Consider the following 21,361-nt stretch of genomic DNA (forward strand, 5'->3'; position numbering starts at 1 on the left):
CCTGGTCATCAAGGTCCAGGCTTCTGTTCCCTCTGTCCGTGAGCTCTCATAACTGTGAAGCGCTGTCCCCCAGAAACAGCTACAGAGACAAGGTTGCCGGGCGTCGCCAGGAAGAGCTTTCTCCTTTCGTTATCCATGTGTGCTTGACTCAGCGGCAGGCGGATGTCCCCTGTCTGTGGTGGCCCCAGTGTTCTGGGCAGGGGTGGGTAGCAGGCAATGAAAAGCCCAGGGCTAGGAGCACCCAGGAAGGAAAAACACTGGTCTTCGTGGGTGAACCAAGGAGCCGCAGGGGAGGGCGGCTCCCACAGAGGTGGTGTGGGGGAGGGGTTAAAGAAGAGAGGGAAACTGGAAGACAGTCCTGGGGCCGTGACTCTCCCACATTCCTCCAGGAAGCAGCAGAGTGACCCGGATCTGTGGTCAGCACAGGGGCAGTCACGGGGCTGCTCTAGCCCCCGGAGCTCCACCCACACTCACAGCACAGCCTGGCCTGGGGGAGCTGAGGGTGGTGGGCACACCCGGACCCCAGAGTGAATGACATGAAGGCCACCACACCGCACACGGGCAGATCTGCTTTATTTCCCACCCCGGCCAAGTTCTGGATGATTCTACAGACTCCAGGCGCTGTGCCATGTGTGGGCTGGCCTTTAAAAGCCACAGGCAGAACAAAACAGGGTTAAGCCTAGGGATCATACCAGGGGGTCCAAAGGAGGCCTAATGGATAGAGCTGTGTCCACACCCAGTGGTCCACAGGGTGACATGGGGTGCAGTGGGCCATCTACGGAAGGCACTCAGTGACTGGGGTGACAGTGCCCTCACAGCTGGTGTGCAGTGAGGGGCCTGTGTAAAGGGACCTGGGGAATCCCATCCTGTGCTCTCTGCTCCTCTGCCCACACTCTGTGACCCGAGAATCTTCCAAGTCACCCTTCCTGGCATCTCAAGGAAGCCACTGAGGTCTCATTCACTGCCATTCACTTCTTATGACATCAAGGGAGTTTTAAATAGCAATTAGTACCCAGGAGGCTGGGGGTGGGTGGGTGGGTGACAGCCATGGGCAGGGGTCACCTCAGGGAGACCCCCACAGCATCGTGAATAAATCTACAGACACAATGATAAAAGGTGTGTCCCACATCAGGAGCCAGCAGCCAGAGGGACCACACCTGTTCAGGTATGGGAGGTGGAGGTGGGTGGTGATGGCTGGCTCAAGGCAGCCCTGCTGTGCCCTGCCGGCCCTGCTTCCTCTCCCTGGTGCCCTCCTGGGTCTGACTAGCCTCCCTCATCCTCTTCCGGGCCCGAGCCCCGGCCCCGAATCTGGTCCGTGGAGGTAACTGTTCCATGTGAAGGACCTTGTGTATCTGCCGGAAGGCCACAAGACGCAGGGCACGCTGCAGACAACAGGTCCTGTCAGGGTGTGCTAGCCTAGCCGGGCCTCGGGATCAGACCTACAATCTCCAGAGACCAGGGGCTAGGCTGTCTGTTCTGTTGTTACAGTTTCTGGTGGCTGGCTGTGGCCATAGAGAATGTCAGCGGGCTAGCCTGGAGCTCCTGGGACCCCACCTTTACTTACTGGGTAGAGGGACCTCAAATTCCTTGTAAAATACTCGATTCCCATGAAAGTAGCAGTGTTTGGTACTTGGGTCTGTGTAGTTGTGTCTTTCTTTTGAGACTGGAGCTCATGTAGCCAAGGCTAGCCTCTAACACTCTCAATAGTCAGGATAGCCTTGACGTTCTGGTCCTTCTGACTCCACCTGGACTGCTGGATGGAACCCAGGGCTGTGTGTGAAGGTGAGCAATGTGGCCTCAGAGACCCAGGCCAGTCAGTGTTCCTGTGGGAGTTCCTTACTCCCAACCTCACTCCTGCATCCTGGATGTGGGAGGGGACCCACGTACCTGAGCGCTGGCTGTCAGGTCTTCTCGTTGCTGTGGGGTCATGGGCTCCAGGGCGTCCTGTGGACCTTTCTCACAAGGGTCCTGTAGCCCCGGGCCATCTAAGCCAGGAGAGGGTGGACACCCTTATGAGGGACTAGTCACCGCAAAGGGCCACCTTGTCACGATGGGTCACTGCACATGTGATGTGTGCTGTGTCTGTAGCTACATCAGTCAAGGCCTGCCTTGGTAACACATGGGCTTTACGTGGGTACATGGCATCTCTGTATTTGTGCTTGTGGGTGTAGCCCAGCCTATGTAATTACATAAAAGGCCCATGTCGGGCCTGACCCTTGACCCTCCTTTCCTCAGAATCCAGGAACTCTCAGGGGATGCCCTTCCTTCTAGGGCCCATTCCTGTCCCCTCGAGGGAGGGCACTGTGCTGGTTTCTGTTCCTCAACCTCCTTATGTAGCAGAAGCTGACCTTGAACTCCTGAACCTCTTGCCCTTGCCTCCCTAGTCTAGGGGGTGGCAGGTGTGTGCCTCCAGGTCCAGATTGTGCAGTGCTGGGAATGGGACACGGGCTTCAGGTGTCCTAGCGGAGTGCTCTGTCCACTGAGTCACAGCCCAGCCCCACACTGTGGCTCTGTAGTCCTGTGGCGTCCCTTGAACTCCAGTCATGGGTCCAGTGCACTTGGGCCTGATGCAGTGTGGGTGGTGGTGGCGCAGGTGAAACAGGCTCCTGCCCTTCTGTCCCTAGAGGGCAGCATTCCTCTGCCCTTTGTGCTGTGGACAGGCTCCTAGTGTGTGTGGTGACCTTCTCTTGTTGGGCATGTGGACGGCCATGGCCCCTGCTGCTCGTGCCCTAGCCCCCATCTCCTGCCCATCACTGACCTGTGAGGAGCGCGCCTGTGGCCACATACTCCAGGACCCGACGCATGGCATCCCCTGGACTCAGGGTCCGGGACGCACTGCTCAGAACCTTCTCCACCAGCAGCTCCATGGCCTGAAGGGGACGTGAGGGGACAACCACAAGCAGAGTCACGCTGTGGTTTGGACAGAGGCGGGAATGACACACTAGGGTAGGTATGTGAAGCCAGCACAGGTTCGGCTGTTAAAGTCCTAGGACATCCTCGGTAGCACAACCAGCAGCACAGAGGAGACCTGGGTCCTCATCCTGATGCCACCAGGCCTGTGTGGTAAGAACCTTGGGACATCAGCATAGGGTCTGGACTTCACCTCCCAGCTCGGGGTTTAAGGTGGCAGGCAGCCGTGACAGGGACCCAAGGGCCTGGTGGCACCCACCCACTCTGGGAAGGTTGGGTGCTGAGAAGACACCTAGCTGGCCCCCACCTGTACTTCCTCACTGTCCCCTGTGGCCTTACCCAGGCAGGCAGGGCCCCCCAGGGGGGCAGGCAGCGGCACAGCTCCCTCAGAACCCGGATAACAATCACACATGGCTGCAGGCCACTGGCTCGAGCCTTGGGGAGGAGACACACTGTTGGTTAGGGGGACCCTGGGGCAGACTGCGGCTGGTGACTGTCCTCACTGCGGCCCACTGCGACCTGACCTGGAACCACTTGGCATGGCGAAGGGCTGTCAGGGTCTCAAGGCACCTCTCACGGTCCAGGACGTCCTCTGGGTCGGACAGAGAGTCTTGCAGTCCTGGAAGGGATAGGATTCAAGTCCCCTTCTGCTGCGTTCCAGCCCCAGGGGGTGGCTGCACTCAGGCTGTCTGTCCTGACTGAGACACAGTGACCTGTGCGCTCCGCCCTGGACTCTAACTCATAGCCCTACCCTGGTGCTGGGCTCACAGGCCGATGCCACACCCACAGCCTTTCTCAGTGAGGGGTGGCCCTGTAGGTTTCAGGCCTGGCCACAGTGAGAGACCCTGTCCCTAAACGCCACGAGCTGGGGTGTGGCTCAGTGGGAGAGAACCTTCCAGGCATGTGAAAGGCCCCGAAACACCAGCCTTAGCTCCACTGTGTGACCCACAGATACCATGACTGCCAGGCTCAGGACAGGGTGTCGGGTTGTACCTTGTTTTACAGAGGGGTCTTCCCGCATTAGAGGTGAAGTGGCAGACACCGTGACCTTTACCCCGGGCTCCACGCAGGCAGAGATAATAATGTTGGCATCATGGTCAGATGAGACTTCATACTTGTCTTCTGCCACTATCTGGGTATAAACATGAAAAGAAGCCAAAGACTTGAGCTGAGCGTCTAGTGCGCGTGAGCGGAGGGTAACTGGCTTCGGTACCCATCTCTCCACCCTCGGGTGCCTGCTGCCAGCATTCCAGACCCTGCATCAAGGATTTCTGTGTAACTTAAGACCCACCATATGGCAATGCTGAGGAGCCGTTGTATGTAAAGAGCACCTGTTGTTCAATAAGATGTGACTTAATAGAAAACAACTGGTCATGAACAAAATACCAGACAGAAAAAGAAAAAAAAAAAAAAACAAAAACCCAAAAAACAAAACAAATGACCCTTTGCACAAATCAATCACTTCTGTGTCAGACAGAGAAAATTAAAACTGTCAGGCTGCCATTGATACCTGTGAGTACTGTCTAGGAAGTGTGTGTGTAAGCCTGCCCATGTGTGCACACACGTGTGTGCAAGCTCACATGCACCAGTTCTGGGAACGGATCTCAGAGCCCTACACATGAGAGTGTACACTGAGCTACAGGCACACCTGATCCCTTTCTTTTGTGTACGCCCGAGCCAGAGACTGAAGTCAAAGCTTCAATTGCTTTCCACCTCGGTTTTTTGAAGCAGTTTCCCACAGGCGCCCCAGCTCCCTCCTGGCCAGGCTGCCTCGGGAATCCTGCTTCCCGGGTGCTGGGGTTGCGGCGCGCACCACCACACTTGGCCTATGACTGGCTTTTATACCAGTTCTTGAGATTCGAACTCAGATCACAATGCTTATGTGGGAGGTGGCAGAGCTCACAACCCCGCAGGCTTCCTGTCCTGGCCTTGGGCTTACAGACAGCTCTCGGGGAAGCTCCTGCTTAATCCTCTGCAGCAGGGAGTGCGTGGGCTTCTTGGAGCAGAGCAGGGTCAGCTGTACGCTGTGGTCCCCACGAAGGACCAGGCCCTTGGCCAGGATGCCAACCCGCACCACACCCTTGAGCATCCTTGGTGGTGGGGACGTCAGGGCGCTGTGGAGACAAACAGGTAGGAAGGAACCTGTCAGGAGGGAGGGCTGGCAAGGGCTCCCAGGGTGCTGCACTCCTAAGTTCCAAGGACCTGGCCCTTCTACAGTCACACAGATGGGAAATGAAACACATGGCTGTCATCCCCGATACCCACCCTGCGGCCCACACCGCAATCGGATCCCCGGAGAGACCAGACACCTACCTATGAGCTGTCTGCGTGTAAGACCTATTTACCTACCTACCATCGCTATATCTGAGAAAGGGGCTTACTGTGTATCCCAGGCTAGCTTCACACTCACAGCAATCCTCCTGTTTCAGCTTCCGGAGTATTGGAGTATTGGAATTACCAAGCCCAACACACAGGGAGGTGAGGTAAGAGGGACTTAGGCTGTCACAAGTCTGGCGGGGGGCGGGGGGGATTGAAACAAAGAGATGGGGCAGAGCTGTGACCCTGTGCACTGACCCTTGCTGGCTGCTCTCCTCCGCCAGCGTGTCTGACACCAGTCTGAGGGCTCGCTCTGTGTGGGACACAGCCGTCTGGATAGCCTGCAGCTCCTCCTCAGTGGGGTAGATTGAGGCATGTTTACACATGACGTGACGGTCATCGCTGCTCTCTGGCCGACGCCCTGACTGTGGGGAGAGCCACCCTCATGAAGGGTGGGCGGGGGAGAAGACATCCAGCCCTGGCAGGACTTCAGAGAGTGTTGAAGGGCCATGATGCAGGGAGCCATGGTGGGCGGCCACTGGCTGAGCAGTCACACAGGGGACACATGCAGGGGACTTGGGTGGGTGGGTAGCTCTCCTCTGGCCACATTCTCCCATTTTCAGGCTGCACAGGGCACATCCTCAAGCAGGAGGCCAGCCTTAGGTCCCTGTTCAGCCTCTGAGGACAGACACTGGGAAAGGCTAGCGGGAGTCGCAGTGTAGGACAGACGTGCATGTGACCCGAGGCTCCAAAAGTCTGACATGTCACACTGAAGCCACAGCACTGTGTGGTTTTCGGGGCCCTGTGCCCTCGAGGGGCTCCTGAGCTCTGGTGGGTAGTGTGGCCTACGTGTTACACCAGCACCCACCTGGCGCCGGGTGGTGGTCGTCCCTGGTCTAGTAGTGGGAGCTGGCAATGCCCAGGCTGGTAACCCAGGCAGCTGCTCCTCAACCTGAGGCTGTGGAGGCTCCTCAGGCTGCCGGCTGTGTTCTTCTTGCTGCCTGTGAGGACCAGATAAGGACAGAGGGCTGTGGTCGCCAGAGACCTGAGCCAGCCTAATAGACACGCTCAAGCTCCAAGGCCCAGGGAGAGAGTCCAAAGGGCGAGGCCGGGGAGGGGGGTGCAAAAGACTCCAGAGGTCAGGGGACATGGGGGCATCAGAGGTCAGAGGTCATGGGAGCATCAGAGGTCAGGAGATACAGAGAAGGTAGGGAATGTCAAATGTTGAAGGACTGTGTGGAGGCCAGGAGGGGACACCATGGTCACCTCAGCTCAGAATTCCAGCGCCGTGCATCCTCCAGCCGAGCCTGTGCCTGCTGCCTCTGCCTCTGCAGCCGCTTGGCCAGTACCCTCTGCATGGGGCCGCTGGGCCGGGTGGTTACTGGAAGGGTAGGGTCCACTTTCTTCTGCAAAGGTAAAGCCAGACAGATGGTTACCCTGGGCAGGACAGGTGGGCAGCCATCTTGTGGGCACAGAGAAGCCCCAGCTAACACCCGCTGTTCTTACAGATTCACTGGCCCCAACCACAGCAGGAGTAGGGGAAGCGGGCTGCACATGGCCCACAGAAGCCAAAGTGGGGCATTTTGGGAAGATGTCCTGCCCAGGTTCTAGAGGTGGATTTACATGAGCAAGACTGCTTGGGTTACTTGTGGACCACTCGTTTGTGTTCACTGAGTGCAGCTGGCCTGAGCAACAGGCGGGCACCATGAGTGTGGCTCCACCTCCCCGGGGACAGCTAATGGGCATGCTCTGTCTGCCCCAGTTCGGCCCACTTCTAGGAACTAAAACCACCCAGCCGGTGAGGAAAAGCAGCAGCCAAGCACAAAGCAGGGTGGGGCTCCTGGGTGTCCGTGGCTTTGTGCATCTTCAGGTCATGTGCAGGACGGGGTGGGGGTGGGGTGAGGGGTTGGGACAACTCCTTCCTGAGAGTAGCAAAGCTACCAATGTGTCTGCCCGCTCGCCCGCCTGCCTGTCTCCACACACACTCCTCCCTTCCCACACCTCCACTTATCCCCCCACCCATGCACCCACTCTCGATCCCTTCTCACCCCTTTCTGTTCCTTTCCTCACCAGCCACCTTCCCCTACCCTGTCCCTGGTCGGCCTCTGGCGCCCCTGCTGGACACACCCTGTACTGCAGCCGGTGCCGCCGTCCAGTCAGGTGCATGTCTCTGGCGTTCCGGTCGTTGAAGCTGCATTCGCAGAGCTTGCATCGGAAGCGGATCACCTTCCCCTCGTCACTGCACACCTGGGACAGAACACAGCTCAGCTTCCTGCCTGCCAGCCCTGATGCTCTAAAGGATGCTGGGTACCAAGACACCCAGGACATTGAGCCTCCTCCTGGAGCTAGGAGGGGTGTGTCATCGCAGAGAAATAGCTTTAAAAGCCCAGGGAGGGCCCCTGACCTGTCCCTTTATCCTCTCAACCCCACCCCAGGATGAAAGAGCCACCTGCCCACACCACACCGACAGCAGCGACGCCCTGGTGTTGCTGAGGCAGTAGCTAAGGAGTGAGGTGTGGGTGGAGATGCTTGCTAGAGGCAACTCCCTCCGCTGGGTATTTGTGTGGTAGCCAGCCACACGGTGCAGGCACAGTACTGCCCAAGGACCCTTGGGCTGGCATTCATAAACCAGGACCTTAGGGTGGAAGGGACCAGTTTGATTCTCCTGGCAAAGCTGGCCAAGGTGTGAAGTCATCTGAGGGGATGGTGCCGAGACTGGAACAGTGAGCCAAGGACTGCACAGGAGGTGCCCTGGCTGAGCTTTCCTACCCCTGCTCCTGCTTCCCACTCCTGGCATGGAAGATGGACATGCTGCTGGGCCGGTGTGGCTGCTTCATTCTCAGAACCGCAGCGGCCAAAGCTGAGCAGACTGCTGGGGTTCTGACACCAGGACTCAGTGTCCCCGCAGCTGCTCACCTCCTCAACGTACTCTGTGCCTACTGGCTCCATGTCACCAGAGCTCCCCGAAGCTTCCGCAGGGCCTCCCCTGGTGGCCTCCGCCTTGAAGTGCAGTGGCCACCTGTCTCTAGGCCAGCCGGGTGTTGTCTGCAGGTCAGGTGGCCCTGCCAGAAACCATGGTCAGCCGCAGCCTCGGCCTGCATCCCTTCCCCACATGCCACGGGGCTAGCTGGCCACGCCCTCTCGTGGGAGCTACCACGGGCCATGTGGAATCTTGCAGCCACAGAAGCCATGTTACACAAGCCAAGAGCAAATACAGGCAGTAGCTCAGTGAACGGCTATTTGATCTGCTGCGGATGGTTCACCTCAAGGGAACTGCAAAGGACAGTGGCCTTCATTTTAAGTTTTAACAAAAAGGGTGGCACACCCCCGGAACCCCACTCTCAGAAGGACAAGGGAGGAGGATCATCAGTCTCAGGTCACCATGGGTTACAGAGTGAGATCCTGACTCAAAGCCCAAGAGCTAGCAGGGTGTGCTGGGGTGCCCCTTTAATCCCAGAACTTGGGCGACAGAGAGGGACAGATGGATCTCTGTGAGTTTGAGGCCAGCCTAGTCTACAGAGTGAATTCCAGGATAAGAGAGCTACAAAAAACAAACAAAAAACAAGAAAACCCCTAAGAATCCAAAAGCTAGGGGCAGGCTCAGGGGTGGAGCTCCTGCCTAGACCCCCAGTGAGGGCGCTGGGTCGTCGCTGTTCACATGTACAGAGCTGTAGGCACCTGTCCCCTTGCGTGAGGCTGTAGATCCCTTGGCTGGTGCTGCCCGGCCTTGGCTGTGTGAACTGTGACGGGTATGAGCTTCGTGCCTGACTGAGGTCTCAGAGGTGCTGTCCGAACCGCGGGTGTAGGTGACACTACGTGGTGTGGGCTCAGAGGGAATGGGCTTCCCTAGCCTGGTGTGCAACTTGAAGACCTGCAACGAACCCCACAGTGTGTTTGGGAAACAGTGCGGTGGACGGTCCCATTTCTCAGATGTGGCACCCACACCCCCCAACACTCACACCAATGTCCTCAATCTGTATGGCAGTGTACTTCAACTGTCTGACTCCCCAGCTGTAGCCTGTGCATGAATCTGTGGTTCAGGGGATCCCGCACGCACACACACACACACACACACACACACACACTCGCGCGCGCACTCCTGGCTGCAGCCATACTCTGGCCATAGGGCCATCACCTGAGGTCCCCTCTGCCTCCAGCCACATCAGAGCATGTTCAGTCACAGTCACATGGCCCCCTCATCATGGTGTCCTCTTCCACCCCACCCCCACCTTGCACCTTCTCAGAGCTGGTGGGAAACCCGTTGCCGGAGCTGCCGTCATACCTTCTGGTGTCTGGCTCCCCTCATGTGGGCAGCATAGGCGTCTGCCCCCGTGCAGGACACCGCACACAGGCCACAGTGAAGGCTCTGGGATCCTCTAGGACCTCCACTGGGTTGCGTGCCAGTCCTCTGAGCCGCCTGCTTCTTCCGGTGCTTCTGCCCTTCCAGGTGGTCCCGATAGGTCTAGAACAAAGAGTGGGAGGCCTGAGTGGATGCAGGGTGCAGAGGTGGCCAGTGGGAGCTCAGAGGGACGTGGGGTCCCTGGCTTCCTCTGCCACTTGTGCCCTAAGTTAGAAGAGTCAGGGCCTACAGGGCCACCGATGTCTCTTTCCCCAACCTAAAGAAACTCCAGCCCACCAGGATTTTCAGTGAAACATTCACCAAGGGTCTTGTACGGGAACAGGGGGCTGCCCCCAAACAAAACCTGGCCTTTCTAGGTTATGGCTAAAGTTCGGGGACAAAGGCCTGGGTTCTGTCCCCAAAACCTCAAGAGCTGTCCTCTGAGGAGGAGGTGGAGGCAGGAGCATTAGGAGTTTAAAGTCATCCTCATAGCAAGCTCAAGACCTGCCTGGGCTACAGGTGACCTTAAAACACAAAACCCGCTCAGCATGGTGGTACACGCCTTTAATCCCAACACTTGGGAGACAGAGGCAAGCGGAACTCTGAGTTTGAGGTCAGCCTAGTCTACAGAGGGAGTTTCAGGACAGCAAGGGGTACACTGAGATACCCTGTCTCACACACACACACACACACACACACACACACACCAAAACAAAAACAACCAGTGTCAACAAAACGGGAAGAAAAATTGGCTCAGTAGTTAAGAGTAAAGTCCAAGGGGATCTGACGACCTCTTGTGGCCTCTGTGGACAAGGCACGATTTGCCTATGGAGTGGGTATAAAAACAATCACATACAGAAGATAAAACAAACATAACTTTTAAAAAAGACAGTGAGGAATGTGACACATGTGCACACGCTCGCAGACACCTAATGTCACACAGCTCTTCCACACTGTGGCTCTGCAGACGAGAAACCCACATCCGGGCTTCCGGGCCACAAAGCATGACCACTCAGCCCGTGTAAAAATAAAAGGCTCCTTTCTTAGAACTGTGAAAGCTAGGCCAGCCAGCCTAGGCGCGGAGAGAGGACTGAGGACGGCCCAGAGACAAAAAGACCTGCTGGGGGTTGATTCGGGGATTAAAATGAAGAGGGCGCCGAGTTAGGGTTGCCTGCTGAAGGCCAGCTTTGGCTACAGAGCGAGAGTACACTCTCAGTGCGCACACGCGTCTGTTTGTGTGTGTCGTGTGATGTATGTATGTGTGCGCGTGGGTAAGTATGTGTTGCCAAGGCAGACTCTGACCTCAATGATCTCTGGAAACCAGTCTCTGATTCTGACAGGTTATTTCTCTATGCTTTCTTTTCTACCCCATTCTTTAAAAGAGGGGAGGGGCTGGAGAGATCGCCCAGGGGTTAGAGCACCGACTGCTCTTCCAGAGGTCCTGAGTTCAAATCCCAGCAATTACATGGTGGCTCACAGCCATCTCTAGTGGGATCTGATGCCCTCTTTTTTAAAAGATGTATTTATTTCATGTATGAGTATACTTCAGCTGTCTTCAGACACACCAGAAGAGGGCATTAGATCTCACTACAGATGGTTGTGAGCCACCATGTGGTTACTGGGAATTGAACTCAGGACCTCTTGAAGAACAGTCAGTGCTCTTAACCACTGAGACACTTCTCCAGCCCCACCCCTTTCTTTATACATTGAAATTTAGTTTAATTTTCTGTGTGGGTGTGTTGTCAGTGTGTGACTGTGCACTGCGTACCAGACGCGTCCAGCAGAGGGCGCTGTGGTTACAGGGTACAGAACCCGCCACATGGGCCTGAGATCCAAACCCGGGTCCTGCAGAGGAACTGTGACAGAAGCTCACTGAGCCCAGACTGGCCTCACACGTAGCCGAGGATAGCCTGAATCTCCCTCCAGCCCCCACTGCAGTGACAGGCCAGCACCGCGGCTCCTGCCATAGCTGCCACAATAGTTTTTGAGGGACGGTGACACTGAGCCACCCAGCTGCCAGTCCTGACCTGCGGCCCCGCGCAGCTGACCCTGCAGACCTCGCAGTAGTGCATGGAGGGCAGCCTGGGGCTCGCCTTGGGCTTCGGCAGCCTGTCTAGGAACGGCAGTGCGTCGCTGGTAAAGGTGGGGTCCCAGGGCCCGAGCACCGGGCCACCCCACGGGTCCGAGCCCACAGGAGCTGGCGGCGGGGACGGCGCCTGCAGCTTCTGCGAGGCCCGCTGGGAGGAGGGCGGAGGACGCTGAGGACCAGGCGACACCGAGTCCGGGCTACGGGAGCTTGGTCCTAGGAAGGAGAGACAGGGTTATAGACGCAGCCAGGCTACCCCCGGCGGCAGGTCCACAGAATGTTTAACTGCACGGCAGCCCAGGCTGGACCCCTGGGTGGCTGTAGCGCCGGGACAAATCTCAGGCTGGCGGATGAGCCTACCCTGTGCGGGTCCAGCTTGCCTGCGATGTCTGCAGCTCAGCTTGCCGGATCTCCGGGAAATTTTAAGACAGGGACTAGAGCTGGCAAGATGGCTCCGCAGATAAAAGTGCATGCGGCAAGCCTGGCCTGATCTCCATCTCTGGGGCCCACATGTGCCACCTCCTGTGTGCCCCGTGCTGGCTCGTGTGTGGCCCTCGTGTTGTCTACACAACCCTCCGACCGGACCGTGCTCTCCAGCCCCTCAGAGAATCCCCACAGCCCACCTGGCCTGTGGAGAGACCCGGCTGGCCGCTCCCGTGAGTGTGTGCGGCTCTTGGTCCCCTTCTCTCGGCAGCTGTGACCATCCTCCTGAAGGGTTCCGTGGGACAAGGACACAGAGAGAAAAGCAGCTCAGAGAGGTATGCGAGACGGGGGTGGGGTAGAGGACACTGGGGAAGCAATGCGGGCAGTTGGTGGGAACCGCTGGAGGCAGCTGGAGAACAGCCGGCTGCCCTCAGGGTTGGACCCTGCTCATCCAATGCCTTGTTTGATGAGACAGTCTGTCATAGGCCAGGCTGACTGCGAGCTCTCCACTTAGCCAAGGATGAGGTGCTAGGAAGACAGGAGTTGCCCTAGGCCCGGCTTCTATAGTGCTGGGGACAGAACCAATAGCTCTGTGTGTGTGTGTGTGTGTGTGTGTACGCGTGCAGGTACTGGCTGGGTGAATGCACCATTGAGCTACATTCCCAGCCACTGGAAAACATCAATTTATTAACTTATTGTGTACATATATGACGTGTAAGCACGGGCATTTGCGGAAATCAGAGGACAATTTGTGGATCAGTTCTCTCTTTCCACCACGTGGGTCCCAGGGATCAATGCAGGCCATTAAATTTAGCAGCCTGTGAGTGCCTTTAGCTACTGGCCACTCACTTCCTCCCTCCCTCCTTTTCTTTCTTTCCTTTTTCCAGTCAAGGTTTCTCTGTGTAGCCCTGGCTGTCCTGGAACTCACTCTGTAGACCAGGCTGTCCTCGAACTCAGAGATCTGCCTGCTTCTGCCTCTCTAGTGCTGGATCAGAAGTGTGCATCTCCACGCTCACCTGCAACCACGCCCACATGTAGCCACGCCCACCCTAGGTTTTTTTTTTCTTTTTTTGAGGCAATATCACCCCACCCAGGCTCACCCCACCCCTGCACAGATGCTGGTCCTATGCCATGAAATGGACCAGACACATAGTGACAGTGACACAGGGACAGAAACCAGGAACAGGAGAGAAGGGAGCTCCTGATGCAGGTGCAGGGCACCCCAGACAGCCACCCACAGAGTGAGCCACCTCCCTGTCCCTCGGACCTATTCACTCTGCTGCTCTTTATAGCTACCCAGAGCTACTGCAGGCCCTCACATGCCACCAAAGCCCCCGGATGACCCAGAAAGCCAGAGCTGCACTGGGTGTGGACCTCCTCCTCAGCCCCATCAGCCCCTGCTTACACCCGACTCTGCCACACAACTGCCAGGGATGAGAAGTAGGTGGCAGGAGCTGAGGTCGAGGGGGACCCTCAGTTCCTGCAGGGTAGCGGCCCGGTGGAGGAGATCCTGTCAGAACCATTGTAGGCTCCTCCCAGGAGCCACCACCAGGCTGGGCCACAGCTCTGTCTGCATCAGCACCCCCAAATCACTCTGGGCTCCTTGGGAGGTATCAGTGGTGGCTCCGGTCACTGCAGAGCATGCCTTGTCCCTAGAAATACAACTATGGCATAGCTGACAGACACGGACACCACGCATGCCCCCATGCGACATGAACACAGTCCCTGCTGGTGCGAGGGGCCTGGAGATGGTTACAGCACCCACGCAGCACCCACTCAGCAGCTTCCAACTGTCTGGACTCCACAGTACACACGTGGTGCAGACACACGTGCAGGCAACACACTCATACATGTGACAATGAAATAAAACCTTGCTGCATGGGATGGTGCTGCAGTACCTGGTGGGTGGACGCTGTGGTAGGCACAGGGGCCCGGGGCCGGCTGTTGGATGTGGGGCCCTGGCTGGCATGGGGCTGGGAGCAGCTATACCCCACCGTGACTCCTCCAGACGTAGGCAGCTGGCTGGCGGGGGCCAGGGTAGACGGCACAGTGTAGCTGCCCCCAGTTGCCGGGAGGGGGAAGGTGCTAGAGTCACCAGAACACAGAAGAGAGGGTGGGTTAGCTAGGTCCCCACAGTACGTGACCCCCAGAGCAGGTACCGGGCCAGGCCAGCCCAGAATCATTGACCTAACTATATGATCTGGTCAGCAAGCCCCGAGGATCCTTTTATGTTGGTCTCTCCAACATCAGGAGCAGAGGTGTATGTCTTCATAACCGATACTTCACATGGGCGCCGGGGATTCGAACATGGATCTTCACACTGATGCACCAGGAGCTTACACCAACTGCAACGTTGTTTCCCGTGTGGCTTGATATCCAGTCACAGACCAAGAAACCCCAATAGCTGAAGGCACTTGAAACCAAACAGGTGTGGTGTAGGCCTGTTATCCCAGCTGTTCTGGGATATTTTTATTTTGTGCATGTGGCTGTTTTGCTTGGATCACTTGTGTGGCCAGTGCCGAGGCCAGCAGAGAGCTCCAGGCTCCGTAACTGAAGCTGGGACAGTGAGTCACCCCCACCCTCTGCAGGTACGGCGCTGCTCTGAACCCCAGCTGTCTCTCTGCTCCCTTATTTTAGGCAGGACCCCACTCCTGCCTCCACTGCTGGGTAGATGGCACTAACAACCACTAGTTACGGCTGTCTATACCATGGAAGCCCTCTGGGGAGGCTGGGGGTGTGATTCTGTTTGAGGGGTCTCCAAGAACCCAACTCGAAGTCACGAGCATGTTCAGTACTCTGGGAGCGGTCTCAGCGGTAGCTTAGAAAATCCCCGAGACTATCAGAGAATCCAGGTGGGAACAGGAGATGTCAAAGGTGTGTGACACTGACACTGTGTCACTGTGAGCTCCCTGTGTCCATAAAAACTGGTGTCACTGCTAAGAGTTCCCGGGCGTTTGTCCACGGGGATCCTGAGATACCACCATGGTGGGCACCTTCACAGCTCAAAAACTGGGTACCAGGTGACACCTAGGAGGCCAGGCTGCTGCCGCTTAGTGGGGCTGTGGTCTTGGTGACAGGCAGAGGCCTTCAGAGTGTCTTCAAAGGACAGGGAGTGGACACGTTTTTGTTTTTTTTTTGTTTTTTGTTTTTTTTTTTTGAGTAGCTTCATGTCAAGTCAACACAGGCTAAAGTCATCACAAAAGGAGCCTCAATTGAGAAAAAAGCCTCCGTAAGATCTGGCTGCAGGCAAACATGTAGGGCGTTTTCTTAGTTAGTGATGGGGGGGGAGGCTCAACCCATTGTGTGGGGCCATCCCTGGGCTGTCAGCTTGAGTTCTATAAGCAGTCTGAGCAATTGTGGAGAGCAGGCCGGTCCAAGCCGACTTAAACACTTTATACCTCAACTTCTTTTGGTTATGGGGGTTCACCAAGGTAACAGGTTGGTGCCAGGTTCACGAGAGAACTCGCTGAGACAGACCAGACCATGTCCTACAGAGGACTGAGAAGCCGTGGAATGAGCTGTAGAGACTTGGGGGGATGCTCTCCCAAATGGTGCGGGATGCCTGGTAGCAGCCAGTCTGTGAGAGGGCGTGAATACCACATGGGCCATTTGCAGTTCTGAACTAAGGGTCTGTGGTTCTGGTCAGCTGGAGAAGAGACCAGGTCACTGAGGTGAAGCCTTATGGGAAGTGTTTCCTGAGGGTCAGCATACAGCTGTGTTCAAGGGGTAGCCAAGGCTATACCTAGAGCTGGTAGCCAAACTTAGTAAGAATCACCCAGATGGTACGGGTTTTGACAGCATGAAGGGGTCACAGAGAGCAGCCGAGGCTCAGCACCGAGAGAGGCCAGAAGAACCAGCAGTGAAGGTGCAGCCTCAGTCGATGGCCCGGGATGGCACCGTGAAGGGACCCTATGAGAAGCGATTGGCAAAAGTGCAGCCCAGTTACACACGGAGATGCCAGTACCATGGGCTGACCACCAAGACCACCAGCAGCAGTGCTGGCATAAAGCCAGCAGAGCCTAGAAGACAAGCTGCGTGTACATGGGGGGGTAGGGACCCCAAAAGACTGGATCCTGAATTATCTACACTGGTGGGATTGTTTTGGCCTTGCTCCACTTTTGACCATGTCTTGGCTCTTAGAATATGAAAGTATTTGATTTTACAGGAGGCCACAATTGAGAGACTTTGAATATTTAAAGAGATTCTGGAGTTTTACAGAGCAGATTTAAAAAAAAAAAAAAAGAAACTGAGTTTTATACATTTGAAAACGTTTATTACTTTTGCCTTTTCTGTGTAGGCTCTTTGCCTGCATGTTTGTGTGTGCACATGTGTGCCTGGTGCCTGCAGAGGCCAGAAAGGGGGTGTCAGGTCCCCGGGAGTCACGGGTGCTTAATCAGCTGCCATGGGAGTGCTGTGCCCCAAACCCAGGACCTCTGGAATGACAGCCAGTGCTCTAACCACTGGGCTTAACCTCCAGCTCCAAAGAGACTGAATTTTAAGCTGTTTGATTTGTAAAGAAGTTTGTAGTATGTTTTATACTGTGATGTTTATTGGTAAGAGATCTTGAAGACTGAAGTTATTGCTAGTGTTGTATTAGTGTGTCAGTGTAACAACAGTCACTGTGCTGAACAGTTTTATCAACTTGACACAAGCAAAAGTCATCTGAGAGGAGAAAACCCATGTGAGAAAATGCCTCCATAAGGTCTGCTGCTGCAGGCAAACCTGCAGGGCATTTTCTTAATTTGCGATCAAAGGGGAGGCCCGGCCCACTGTGGGTGGAGCCATCCCTGGCCCGGCCCACTGCGGGTGGTGCTATCCCTGGCCCGGCCCACTGTGGGTGGAGCCATCCCTGGCCCGGCCCACTGCGGGTGGTGCTATCCCTGGGCTGGTGGTCCTGGTTCTACAGGAAAGCAGGCTGAGCAAGCCAGTGAGCAGCATCCTCCACGGTTCCTGTCTCAAGGTTCCTGCTGTGTGAGTTCCTGTCCTGACTTCCTCAGTGTCATCTGGAACTGTAAGCCAGACAGACCCTCTCCTCCCCAGCTTGCTGTCGACTGGAGTGCTTTCTTTCTTTGTTTCTAACATTTGTGTACTTGTGGGGGTGGTGCTACGCCAGTGGACTGGCCTGACTCACAGGCCTACAACTCTGGTCCCCCCAGTGACCCTCTCACCAGCTCTTGTCCCTCATGTGTTATCACTGTAACCCTAACCAAGACACCTAGTGAAGATGTGTCCCAGCCACAGCCCCCCCCCCACACACACACATCCAAGCTCCTTTTTCTTCCGCCTTGGTACTGACATTCATTTGTCCACTTACTTAGAGACAAGGTCTCCTTAAGCCATTCAGCCTGGCCTCATACTCGCTGGAGCTAAGGCTGGCCTTGAACTCAGACGGACACACACACTGCCTCAGCTTCTCTCAGCAGAGACTGGATTGGAGGCCTGTGCCATCACTGACTTCTAAGACCTGAGCCTCCATTAACTCTACCCGGGTAGGCACCCCCATCCATTAGATACAGAACCCCAGACCCCATCCCCGTCTGGAGAGTAACCCATCTCTCAGGGACTAGAACCCCCAAACCGTACTCACCTGGAGGGCTCCACATTTATCAGAAACTAGAACCCCCAATTCATACCCATCTGGAGGGTCCCCCATCTGTTAGACACCAGAACCCCAGATTCCATCCCCGTCTCGAGGGTCCTCCATCCATCAGGGACCACAACTCCAGACTCCATCCCTGTCTGGAGGATCCCCCCATACATCAGGCATCAGAAACTCAAAGTCTATCCAGAACATCCCACCTTATTCCCGCTTGGAAGGTTTCCCAAGGTCTCAGGTCCTCTCTGAGGTCAGTCCCCTCCCCCAGCTCTGTCCTCCATCCTAGGTCCCCACCCTCCCCAGTCAGGTCGGACCCTCCCAGGCTGGCCCAGTCCCCACGGGGTCCCCGCCCCCACCCAGCCTGTTACCCCCCCACTCCCCGTCCCGCCCTCCCGCGGACCCCAGAGACGGTCGCCCCGCCTCGGGCCCGCCCCGCTCCCCGTGACTCACGACCGAGTCCCACGGGGTTGAGGCGCCTCGCCGCCCACGGGGCTCGTTACCTGGACGACGGGCTGGCACCCTGCGCGAGGCCGGAAGAGCTGCTAGCCGCCATGTCCGCGTCCTCCCGGAGCCCACGGGAGTGACGTCAGGGCCCTGCCCCCGACGCACCGCCCGGTGCCCGTTCAAGCCCCGCCCCTGTTCGAACCTGCCATCCCTAGACCTTGAGAGCCTCAGCCTGGCTCCGCCCACGGACCAGGCCCCGCCCCCTGCTCAGGGCGCCTAACTCAGGTGCCTCTGTGATGATGAATCTTGGTTCAGCCCCGGCTGCCATCCCCACGTGGAGTCCCAGGGTCAGGGATCGAACTCCAGTTGCTGGACTTGGTGGCAAGCCCCATCACCTGCTGGTGCACACAGCCACCCTCCTCATCTCTTCTGTGAAGCAAGGCAGAAGATGGATGATTCTTGGACAGACAGACAGCTTGGGATCCCAAGGCTGAGAGGGCGGGTGGGTGGCAGGTGACACTCCTTGTCCTGAGCATGTGTGGTCTCCAAGCCTTACTGCTCTAGGTGTATAGCCCGCATCTTTCTAGAAGACAAAGGACAGTGGCATTTCTCTGAGTTGCATATGATCTTGTCACCTGTTATTTATTGCAAGCCCTGTGCCCTTGACTTTTGTCCCCGGGAGTCCAACAGCTTCCGACTTGTTCTAGAAGGGTGCATACTGATGTATCAGTACTAACGGGAACACAGAGAAAATGGAAGGAAACCCAGGCACCGGCTCCATTCGATGGCCCTCAAAGGCAGCAAGTCAGACACAAAAGGACACTCAGGCTGAGATCTCACTCCCAGGAGGTTCCTGGATGCCTCGGACTGACGGACACAGGAAGTGGGATATATGAAGTGGAGACATATGGACATAGTGTGGGGTGGAACTCAGCTGTAGTGTGGGTAGATGGAAGGTTCTGAAAGTGGATGCTAGGGACAGCCACACTGACAGGCGAATGAGCCTCGTCCTCAGTGAGAGGAGAAACCACACATTTTCCATGGCAGGAAATGCCTAGAACAACCCTATAGTTGGGAAGAGATAGCCTATCAGGTCTACATGCACATGGAATTATATGAATGGAGATCCGAGAGCGCCGGTAGCACAGGCAAAGGCCCTGTGACAGGAAGGAACTTGATGTGCTCACAGGATGTGCAGAAAGAACCTCGGAGGTGACTACTATGTGAGGGTCTCATATTAGTTACCTGGAAAAATAAGAAACTACAATAAACTGAATGAGGTCGGGGTTAAACCCCAGACATTTATTCTCTCATACCTTTTAGGGACCCAAGTCTGGGCCGATTGGTTCTTTAGGGACACTGGGAAGATCCTTCTCTGATCTCTTTTACTTCTGGTAACGTCTGGAAACCAACCGCAGTTCTCAGCTGCTCAATCAAATCTCCATTTTCCCCAGGACTCCTGTCTTGCTACTCAATGACTCCATCCCTTGACCACGCCCCCAGACCATCACGTGGGGGATTCTAGGCGGGGCTTCACTTCTGACCACGCCCACCCCTCTCTAAATGTTTGTGCATGTGTCAATGGCTCTCCGATTGCTTTTCAGTCAGCCCCAGCCTCCTCCTGTGCCTCCTTCGGGCTGGACAGCCAGCCAGTGCACACAGCCACACTAGCTTCTACGCCCACCCCATCTTCCCTGACATCTCCAAGCACACCCACCCATCCGCTGAACCATTCCCCATGACCCCTCTTCTCACTTCTGAGATGGGGTCTCACCAAATTGTCCAGGCTGACCTTAGGCTCACTCCGCAGTCCTCCCTGGCTTTGAATTTACAATCCCTCTGTCTCAGCGCTCCCAGTACTTGAGACCAGGATGCAAACTGTCTTTCCATTCGACTGCAGATACGGAGCTGCAAGCTGTCCGTTTTTCCATCAGCTTCTAGAATTCCTCTGGGCAACTGCAGGGGGCGCTGTTCCCACGGTAGCGCAGACCCAATACATCTAAAACAACAATCAGCCAGGTCCACCGCATTGGGTGAATGAGAGACCTTTGACTCACCCTGCAAGGGGGATCTGTAAGCCTCCATTTCTCTGTCCTCAGTGATAGTTTCAAGGACGTCTCTTTTCCCCATACCAAAGAACCCCTACAGGCTCCCTCCCCCATCCTGTAAGAGCCAAGCCGTGGCTGTTTTGTCCGTTTATTTATTTTCTCTTGTGGTTTTGCATAAATGAGCTGCACCATCTCAGATTTTTATTATTTATTTATTTATTGCACCTGCTCTGGGCATGGCTGGGAGAGATGCTTTCCCTCAGCCAATGGGGAGAGAAGGATGCAGGCAGGGATGCTGGAACTGTCTATCAGGCCTGGGCCCGCCCCCTGCACACAAAAGCAGCTTCCTCCACTATCTGAGGGCAGACAGAGCCTCAGCCATCAGAAAGCGAAAAGCTAGAGCCGCGGCCATGGCGGGGGACACGGAGAATAAAGGGGAACAGGGGCGCTGCTACTAACTCAGGGCGCGGCTTTCTACAGCTAGGCCGGACAGGTGTGCGGTGGTCACGTCGCCCTGGTTGACCTTCCTCGGATGTGAACATCCTTTCTCCAGGCCCCTCGCCTGGGTACCACTGAGAAATGCCCGCCTTTGTGTCCAAGTGACAGTGGAGAGGCAGCCGCCACCACCGAGGTGAGTGGGCCTTTTGCAAACTGGAAATTTAAATTGTCATTTGTTCCTTGCTTCCTGCCCAGCTATGGAAGGTTTACAAGGGAGACGCTGGCGGCACCCCAGCGCGGATGCTGCGCCAGCCAGGAGGGTCGGGGTGGGGTGAGGGAATGCAGAACCCCAAGGATTAGAGCCCCAGTTCTCTGCGGAGCATCCTGGGGGCGGTAAACCTCTCATCCGGTGTCGGCTGTTTTCTATTTATAACCCTGACTGCAGCCCGGAGGAATCAGCATTGCATATACATTTAAAAGGGTGGGTATTTTTTAGGAGCGGGGACCTGCACTGTTTATCCTGAATTTTCGGAGGTTTCTGGTCCCTCAGTGTCATCTGGCATCCCCTAGACACCCACCACACCCAGGACTTGGAAGTGTGTAGATGAGGGGCGTCCTTTCCTGGTCATGGGGGTCATGGAGGACCTCTGTCACATCCCTACACAGACACAATGGGTTTGACTCAGCGCTTGGAAAAACCCGCTACTCACCCAATGTTGGGGACACACTGAGGGACAGATTTTTTTTCTCCTCTGCTGTGT

General features: G+C 56.2%; 1 protein-coding gene across 1 annotated transcript; it reads right to left on the reverse strand.

Annotated features, from left to right (window-relative positions):
* Positions 1–1,032: 1,032 nt before the first annotated feature.
* ZFR2 (zinc finger RNA binding protein 2) lies at positions 1,033–18,232 on the reverse strand. Its single transcript, XM_080935062.1, has 18 exons — positions 18,171–18,232; positions 13,973–14,159; positions 12,275–12,359; positions 11,593–11,867; positions 9,509–9,688; positions 8,905–9,097; positions 8,143–8,288; positions 7,354–7,473; positions 6,493–6,632; positions 6,095–6,227; positions 5,485–5,651; positions 4,850–5,024; positions 3,904–4,042; positions 3,424–3,529; positions 3,250–3,334; positions 2,759–2,870; positions 1,888–1,985; positions 1,033–1,382 (listed from the first exon to the last, which is right to left on the reverse strand). Exons 1-18 carry the CDS (start codon positions 18,221–18,223, stop codon positions 1,200–1,202), a joined length of 2,577 nt encoding a protein of 858 aa, XP_080791188.1. The 5' UTR covers positions 18,224–18,232; the 3' UTR covers positions 1,033–1,199.
* Positions 18,233–21,361: the final 3,129 nt, after the last annotated feature.

This window comes from Micromys minutus (assembly GCF_963924665.1).
Source record: "Micromys minutus genome assembly, chromosome: 22".
Lineage (NCBI taxonomy): Eukaryota > Metazoa > Chordata > Mammalia > Rodentia > Muridae > Micromys > Micromys minutus.

What these genes read in the sequence shown, in the direction of transcription:
- ZFR2 (XM_080935062.1), bottom strand. Translation starts at nt 18,223, where the DNA reads ATGGCGGCTAGCAGCTCTTCCGGCCTCGCGCAGGGTGCCAGCCCGTCG. An exon ending in CGGGTCTCTCCACAGGCCAG is followed by an intron (nt 11,868 to 12,274) that starts GTGGGCTGTGGG and finishes TCTCCTTCCTAG; the next exon opens with GACCAAGCTCCCGTAGCCCG. An exon ending in ACCTGACAGCCAGCGCTCAG is followed by an intron (nt 1,383 to 1,887) that starts GTACGTGGGTCC and finishes TGTTGTCTGCAG; the next exon opens with CGTGCCCTGCGTCTTGTGGC.